At 32.8% G+C, this 9,651-nt stretch overlaps 1 protein-coding gene across 1 annotated transcript; it reads right to left on the reverse strand.

Moving 5' to 3' along the window:
• Positions 1-3,542: 3,542 nt before the first annotated feature.
• Positions 3,543-7,765, reverse strand: LOC104907704 (beta-glucuronosyltransferase GlcAT14B). The gene is made up of 5 exons (XM_010696674.4): positions 7,276-7,765; positions 5,994-6,799; positions 5,799-5,874; positions 5,598-5,713; positions 3,543-4,631 (listed from the first exon to the last, which is right to left on the reverse strand). The coding sequence occupies exons 2-5, from the start codon at positions 6,577-6,579 to the stop codon at positions 4,132-4,134; spliced, it is 1,278 nt and encodes a 425-aa protein (XP_010694976.1). The 5' UTR covers positions 6,580-6,799; positions 7,276-7,765; the 3' UTR covers positions 3,543-4,131.
• Between the last annotated feature and the right edge of the window lie 1,886 nt (positions 7,766-9,651).

The following is a 9,651-nucleotide window of genomic DNA, read 5'->3' on the forward strand; positions in this document are numbered from 1 at the left end:
CAAGCCAAGATCAAATAAAGATTTTAAGTCTAAGGCGAGTTCGAGCTCATATTCAAAGTTGAACTAAGATGAAATATTTTATATCATGGTGTGTTCGACTTGATTAGCACTGTGACGAGCTCTACATCACTACATGTAAGGCTATAGATCAAAATTTTATCGTTGCAATTGCTATACCTAATAGTACTAATGACTAAGTTAGGTGAGATCATATAAAAGGCCATTGCTTTGTTTATTCTAGTTGATAAGAAGACGTGTCATGTCATTATGTCAAAACGAAAAGTCGCACTGGTTAATACGATCTAATTTAGTAGGCAAAGACTTCTTAGATCGAAGTGGAAAAGATAGAGCAGATATGCGAGTCTGTTAATATGAATTACTATAATTATGACATAATGCAATAGGTAGGCAGTTTCGCATTGACTAGGGAAAGTCACCTCAGAGTTTTGCTTCGTAATTTCGTCTCATTGATATCTTCGAATACTTATAATTCTGAAATTGTAGCTTTCACGTTATGGACCTACCATAGACTTATAGGTCTATTGTCTAGTGTCAACCCTTTTAAAGACTTATAGGAGCATATAGTTGAACTTCCCTATCTTCGTTTTTCATAAGAACTTATCAAGTTTGGAGCTTGGACCTTGTGTACTACGCTACTCCACTTATGGAAACTTACCTATATTAAGAAATATAGTGCAACGGTTCATGAAGATGGCAAGATACCATTGGATTAGGTCTAGACATTCGTTGTTATAGATCTATGAACTGTTGCAATAGGCCTCTTGCAACGTTTATGGTTATGAGGAGTTGTAATAGGTTTGTTTATATAGTAGTGAAGCTAGTATGTCCATGATACAATTGACTATTTTTTACCTATTCTAACATACTCCTAAATCTCCTCGAAATTCGAAAAAGATGGGGGAACCCGTTCAATGAGTAAGATCTAGTATGTCAGGTCTTAACTATTGAATTTTAGCATAAAGTTTTTGTAATAATGATCATTGCTAACTCTTAATTATAAATCTGAGTGAGGAGACAATTGAGTACTCATGAGTGTTACGATAATAAAATCCCATGTAGCTAGTCGATTCGTGAATGTCGACATTAGTTATCTTTTCTAGTTTGTGACTAAAAGATACTTCACCTAACATCGATATTCAGCATGTTGAGGATGTCTTTTAAACACAAAACTTGTAAACAAGACTTAAGAATTATTCATCAAAAAGCAACTTGCAAATGGATATATATCAATTTGGATTGCCTAGCTTATTTGAATTAAATCCGAACGATCGAATTGTATGTACCCTATAATATAAATAAATAAATAAATATATATATATATATATATATATATATATATATATATATATAAGTTCATATGAGAACCACCCTTATGGTGAGAACTGTGAGAACCACTCATTTTTCCTCATTTTACGAAGATTTTGATCATCAACATTTTTATCTCATTTTTTATTCACTTATTTTATGATTTTGCTCATTTAACAATTTTGTGATCATTTATCAACGTTTTTGCTCATTTTACTTGTTTGCTCATTTTACTTTTTTTCTCATAGAACTTTTTTATGCACATTTTACGTTTTTCTTCTTTTACATTTTCGTACATTTTACGTTTTTGATAACTTAATGTTTCTACTCATTTTATGTTTTTGCTCATTTGTTACTTTTAGGCAATACAAAGAAGGGGAGGGGGATTCGAACCTATGACCTATCGTTCACATCACCTCAATCTTAACCATTAACCAAGACATCCTTGGTTCGAACACATCATCTAGTACCGGTACTCGGTACTCCTCATATTGGTACCAAATGCTCTGATAACTAGTACCGAGTAAACTTGTACGTATCGAAGGTATCGAAACAGATACACATGGAGGCGTACTCATCTTCAACCAGTGCATGCATTATTATTCGAAGGAGAATATTCAATTCTTCGCAGAAGTTTTAGTTGATTAGAATTAGTGGAATAGATGTGGTAGTACACCTTGACTTGGAGTTCATGGGATTAGAGTTATTGATGTAGTTGCGCTTGTATTACTTAGAATTTGGAAACAGCTTTACTCAAAGTAAAGAATAATTAATGTAGTAATAGTACAGCAGTACAGTATATCAAACATAAACAATGCTGTATATTCTTTAATTATACCACTCTTAGATCTTACTTATTAATTTTATGTTAACCTCCCTTCCTTAAGACGTGGGAAAAGCAAATATGATGCTGAGAGTGAATATTGATCAACTTAAAAGATGTGCCATGAATGACCCCATGACTTTTATCACTAAGTATTTAGAAATAACTAAATTGAATTTTTTTTTTTTTTTGAGGGTCTGTTAAATAACTTGTGTTATGTATGAATAACTAAATATTTATTACTCTGAAAAATGGCCTTTGTGGGTCTCTGTTATTGTAGGTTGTATTTTATGTTTATATATAAAAACTTTTTCGGAAAATGAAACTTTTTAGAGTATTAATTTCTTACTATTTGAAAAAATTATGTATATAAAGTCATAAACATGTTTATGTAATTAGTCTAAGATGAAAGTAAATATTAAAATAATTTTTTAAGTATATATAGTGAATTGCTAAGCTTTATCTATCAAGAATGAAGGCCGGCCTTCCTCCCACCCCTTTATGATTTTCACATTTCACACGAAGGTAACCTGCATTCACGAAATTGTAATTAACTTGATTAAAAAACTTGTAAACAATTAGGGGAAAAGTTAGATGTACACTTAATGTACATGTACACCACTTTTATTTTGAAAATTTCTAATACTTTAATTTTGGATTAGAATAATAATTAATTTGTATCTCAAACTTCCTTTCTGATTTAGAGAAGAGTTATCACTAATAAAAGCATTGTACACGTATACTAAGTGTACATCTATCACTTTCCAAAAATTAATAGGAAAGAATAAAAGTATTGTCACAAAATTCAATTATAACACTCAATATGCAATCATTAACTTGACTATCATCATTATGAAACATTAATTACAACTGTAATTGATTAACCGAAATCAAGAATCTTTTTAAAAGTTGGATATTCAAAAGTAGGAAAAGTTAGGAGAGGACATGTGGCATGTGAAGTTTCCTGTTATTAATGATTAGTGTAGATTATATTATTGGCATGTCTTCTGTAAAAAAAAGTTAAACAAGTAATTCCTCCGTCCTCTATTAGTTTACCCCTGTCTTTTACATAGAGTTTTAGGAGAAATAATATTGTGGGTCATAGAAAGAAAGATAAACTATTATTTTATATTAAAGTTTAATGTATATGTGATGAAAAGTTTGTGGTCTCATTCTAAAAACAGCAAAAAAAAAAAAAGGATAAACTAATAAGGGACACCCTTGAAGGAAATACGAGTAAACTAATAGAGGACGGAGGAAGTATAAATTTAGATTTTAGACTACATAGCTCAGATATTTTCTTATGCAGTTGCATATTTTTCTCCTTTTGAAAAAATAGTATTGACCAAATTCATCAAGTAGCATACATTAGCGTCACGATATACTAGTTCAATGAACACGATCAATTTGAATATTCATTATGGATGAAACTGAAAGCACTTCAGCACTAATACAAACATGATAGTACCAGAATTTAGTGAAGTTGCATGCTTGGACATGAAATTCATTTCCAGATGAAAGGCTCCATATTTGTGTCATCAAGCATCAAAAGATACAAAATGCTCAACAAAAATATGGCACTTTTGAGTTTTCAATCTTCGAAACAATTCAGAAGTAAATGATACTTCTATGTACTAAGCCGTAAAGAATTATTACTCGAGGAAGGATACTTCACGGAATCACAGAGATAACGCGATCAAATGTATGTATTGTTTCACCAATCTACAAAAATCTAAAAGTCCTAACTCTGACAACAGTGAAAAATCTCAACCAGCTATGGCCTAATCACTGCACTGTCAGCACCCCCAAGACGAAAAGAAAACCCAACATCGGCGATGCCAACGGCATAAATTTGAGCACAGGGTAAGTAAAAAACCCGTTGCTCTCTCCGCTTCATCTGCCAAAACATAAACACACCTCCGCACTTTGTTTTACTTGTGTGATATATCCACATGCAAGGAAGTCAGTCTTCCATGATAAAGCTATTTACATTGCCTAGTTTGAAATGCTTCTGGTGAAGCTATTACTGATATAAGCTGACCAAGTCTTTGAGCTCCAGGACCTGGTTTTACCTTGTTAGGGTTTTTAACTTTAGTACAACGTGGCTTTCCACCACACCAGCGTCCAGGAGTAACACTCACATTTACGCGACCGAGTAATTCTCGATCAATTTTATCCAATAAAGGATCATCTTGCCTGCATTTTCGTGCAAATGCAGCATTGCTGGTGACCATCTTATCAGCATCATTTAAGGTGAGAGTACGTGGGTGCTGTCTTGGTGGTGTATCCCAAGCAATATAGTGAAGATCATGATTTACGGTGGTTTTAGCAAACTCAGGTACATTGCAGATGACAGTGTGAAAGTAGCCTTCTGGAGAGGAGAGAAAGTTTGAGTAGTACATAAGCATGGTTCTAGGTAGGTTATCCCATCCCCAAATGAGGTATTCCACAAATTCATGGGTAAGAGCCATCCATGCAGAACCTGTAATTCAATACATAGGAATCACCAGAACAATCAGGGAAAAGAAAGAGCATTTGCAGGGTTATCATGTGTCCCATTTAAATGTCTCATCATGTATTCCTTTTTTTTTTAATGTTGCCACCTCTCATCAATCAAAAATAAACTACCTTAAATGATTTATGTAATAGGACGAGGTGGCAAGATTAAAATTAAATGGAACACTAGATGAGACATCATAAAGGGTAGAGGATCCCGGCTCACACCTACAGCAGCAATTGAACATGTTTGTGATCAGAACCAAAAGAATCTTCATTATATGGTCAATTGGATATCGACTCTAAAAGGCGGGTTTTTGGGAGCCATAGTGTGCTTTATAGATCATGGCAACAAATTTTCATACCTCCAAACAAAAATTACACATAGATTTTTGAGCTGAATTGCACATATTATGGGATCAGTCTATCTTCCTGGCTATCAGAAAATCCAGAATCTTAAATAAATCAATAGTTCTCTTTACTGAAAGCAATATCTTGTTGAGTGACAATTAGACATCCTATCTTATTTCATCTTAATTCTATCAGTTACAAGAGCATTTAGATTTGGTTCTGTAAACAGATGCAGGATCAGAACTTCAGTGTGAACCAGATCCATTTTCAGGGCAAACATTGATTGTGCTTGGTAGCCGGTAATAAATAGTGGTAATGAAAATTATTTTAGAAGTAATTTTGTAAGGAAAGTCTCATGGTAATGGAACATGATGCTATAAGTATGTATCTTTCTTCATAATTACTACCCAATACCAGTATACCGCCTTTAAAAGTGGTAATGGATGGTAATGAAGGTTTGTTGAGAAAAATAGGTATTTGGGGATGAACGAGCATCACCATGGACCGTAGCATGAGACTTTGTTCAAAAATTCATTACCAACTACCAAACAAGCTGTAGGTATAGCTCCCTCTCAGCATTATCAAAGGAGGAATGACTAACCGGTATATAACTTGAATGATGTCGGCAAACTTCTCTTTGGGTGAACCCAGAATATATCTGATTTTGTTGATGAGTAAAGCCCAGGGTCTACAATAAGAGGCATGGCCCTTCCACCCCTGTAACACGTTTTCATACATCAACACATTAACTTAAAAAAAAAAAAATTCAGAATAATTTCTTTGGCAATTTGATGAAACTTACTCCTTCCAACCTAGCTTACTAGAATGGTCAATAAAGTTCAGCTTCCGATCTAATTTTGAGAATGTGTATATAAGATCTGCAAAAAAGTTAGATGACCGATTAAGATACACATGACAACTATCTTTTACTTGAGAAATTTGTGAATTGTTAAAGGAACTTGAGAAATTTGTGAATTGTTAAAGGAAGAAAATTTACCATCTTGGGTGACTAGAGGATAATCAGAAGCACTGAGATTGATAAACCAATCCCAATCATTATATTTCTTGAGAAGAATGGCACAAGCATGTAGTGTAGTCGAAACCATAGTAGGGCCTCTATAAGTGACAATGTTAGCTTTAGTGATCATATGCACATTCCCAATCTTAACAAACAGCGGATCACTGTCGAGTCGTGCAGCAAACTGCAGTCTTTCTTCTGGTGGAGACTCTAAATCCAAGTGAACAATATATCGATTTCTGGGATGGTACACTGCCTGCAACGTTCTCCATAGCTTCTGCGCATCACCCTTTGACCCGGAAATCAAATACGCAAATCGAGGGAGTGGAGGTGGAGGAGGTGGTGGAGGAGGCTGAGATACTACTGTTTCCACAAACAAAGGATTTGTTTGGTTTGGGGATGATCTAGAGTAGTGTGATATGAGGGCATTTATGGTGTGAATTGAAGAAAGAAGACCCATGTTGAAGCATGTTGCTATGAGAAACACACATATAACTGAGCTTATAACAAGAGGAAATGCCCATCTCCTCTCTATGTTCAATGACATTGATTCAAAGGCTTTCATTGGTGACCACTAAACTTAAAAATCTACTCATATAACCAGAAATGATAAGAATCAAACCCTCAAAAACCCTTTGCTTCACTAAATTCGAAGAATTCGATGATCAGTAAATTAAGCACAAAAAGGTCCAAAATTTCACCAAGATATAGAGAAACTTGCATCTACAACAGCTTTTTCTCTTAATTTGTAACCTCCATTGTCGTTATTATAGCATAAATAAAATCTGCAGAAAACAAAAGGATTGAAATCAATAAATTTTCAGCAACAAATCTCAGGTAAGATCTCATCCGGAAAAACAAATTAAATACTTCATTAATTCTAAGCTGCCTCATAACTTTCTAAAAAAGGATCAAACAAACAGAAACATAAATCAAAATAATCACAACTTCATACGATACAGAATAATACTTCAATGTAACGGGTACTTCAATAAGTAACAACCCACGAAATTTTTTCACAACATATACATACCAATAACATATAATCAACCATTAATTCTTCAACAAAATTTTAAAAAAAAAAAAAAATTAGAGGGGTAACAGTTATAACCAACGATAATCGAAAACCCAGAAAAACAAAAATACAACACATTTCAAGACAATAAAAATAACCCAGAAAAATTAAACATGAAATTTGAAAGCCCAGAAAATTTAATCAGAATACCCATGAATTAAATTGTGTAAAGGAGAGAAAAAAAACCTGGTGGGTAAATTAGGAGCTGAAAGAAGAACAATGGGAGATCTCGGAGTGAGAAAAAGTGGGGGAAAAGAAGTTAGAAATTAAAAAAGAAGAGATTTTGAGATTGTATACTCTCTCTCTTCTCTCTCAAATTTTAAATATTGTGAAAAAGTTAGAGAAAGAGAGTAGGATGAGGAAAATAGAGTAATGAAAATGTGTACGATTTTATAGAAAAAGGAAGAACAATATACATAGGACTCTCATCACGACTCCAGGAGTAATGACAACATCTGGTGTTACATTATAATTATAATATGATTATGATTTATGAACGCGTTATTTGATGATAATTGATCTGCAGAGTTGAAGAATTGAAAATTTGAAAATATTGGGGAATTTGTCAATTTCTTGACTGGGATGAATTAATTAAATGTGGTTCTTTGGGTAAATTTTGATTTCAAAAGTTGTTGGAAATTTTTTATTGTTGTTGTTTTTGTTTTGAGCGTTTAAACTTATGCGATAAATGGGGTTCATGATAAAGGTTAAAAGGAACTTGTAATATTATTGTTCTCATAAATTTGATTGGATTATATTACAAAGATTTAAAAATTTCCTAATTAAGTTGGAATATTGTAGTGGTGTACTCGTTTTCCTTTTGTTGTTTTTATTTGAAATTAGAGTAATTCATAATTTTCGTATAATATTATAGTTTTATGATTATGGATATAGGCCCTTTATTATCATCTCGTTTAATAAAAAAACCTAGTATCTATAGGAAACTAGTATTATGGCTTGGGCAATGCATCGGGTCAGCTACAATTATAAAATATAGGGGAAATTCCACAGGTACCTCTAAAGTTTGACGTAATTCCCAAATTACCCCTTACATTTGGGGAATTCTTCATATGCCCCTGAGGTTTGTGTTTGTGCTCAAAATACCTTTACTCTTGACGGAACCTTAAGGCCGTTAACTGTTTCTTTCTCTCTCCCTTCAGTTTTCTCTCTTTCCTCCCACCATCCTCCATTAATGAAAACCTCCAAGTGTACTCTCTCCTCCCACCTCCATGCCTTTCTCCTTCCTCTCAATTGTAACTATTAGCTTTTCGTAATATTATGTCTAGTGCGAAATTGAAAAATGGACGTTATGGCATGATAAGTCGTTATTCAAAAATAATACTAAGGAATCGGGGATAAAAATAACAATTTCGATGGAATTTAGGTAAAAGAATGTTATTACTTAATAAAATAGTTCATGATCAAAAATCTTTTTTACATATTTTTATAATTACATATAATTATAAAACTTTTTTATTGTTTTACTTCGAAACATTAAGCATTGAAATTGTAATGGATAGTGGTTAAACTCTCACATTTTATGTCAAAAGTCATGTGTTCAAAGCCTATTAACTATACATTGTTAATATTTTTGATTGACATTATAAACATGTATATCAGAAGTTTGAGAAAAGTGCCACGTGACACCGTTCATTTGATAGGAACACCTTTTAATATATTTGTATAGATACTTAGTGATCCTATTTGTTCTTTACAATTGTTTTTTCATTCATAGCTTTTAATATACATCTTTGACAATTAATATCTCTAACAAAATATTATCCGTCTGTTCTAAAATATTGTGTTTGATTCTCTTTTTTTATAAGAATTAAATTAAAGTAAGTAGAATGTAAAAGAGATGTAGAGTTTTTTATTTAAACAAAATAAAATAAAAACAATGAAGCATTATTAAATGGTATAACCAATAATGAGAGTGAGTGAGGAGGATTAAGGAAAGAGAAAATTTGAAGAAAATGGTCAAAGATATATTTTCATTCAATAACATTGTAGGAAAAATTGATTCTACTAATCCAACCTTTTGGCCATTCGCTCAAAATAATCCAACCTTTGGATTATTTTAATAATCTAACCTTTGACCTTTTTTTATTTTTAATGCACCTAACAGATAAGTGACCTAGGGAAGCAGGTAACTAACCCACGTGGCATATTACTGTTGCTTTTAGGTTCTATCCTTATTTAACACACTCTCTCTCTCCTGAATCTTCTTCTTCCTCCAATTTCTCCATCCCCCCCCCCATTGTAAAATCTTACATTCAAGGGGTGCAATAATGAAGTGTAGATGTGGAAGAGATGATGTAGTGCATACTGTGAAGAATTGAACTAACATTGGAATGAAGTTTTATGGTTGCCCTTTTTAATGGCCTGTAAGATACTTTTCCTTTCCTGAAATTTCAAAATTTTCCCCCAATTTCAAATTATCCCCAAAATTTTACCATAAGTGATTGTGATTGTAGGACATTAAGTGATTTTATGAAGTGGATAATTGATAACAATAAAGATGATGACTTGCGTTAGTTATCAATTACTTCATAAGGAGAACAC

The sequence above is a fragment of the Beta vulgaris genome, chromosome 4 (assembly GCF_026745355.1).
Source record: "Beta vulgaris subsp. vulgaris cultivar EL10 chromosome 4, EL10.2, whole genome shotgun sequence".
NCBI lineage: Eukaryota > Viridiplantae > Streptophyta > Magnoliopsida > Caryophyllales > Amaranthaceae > Beta > Beta vulgaris.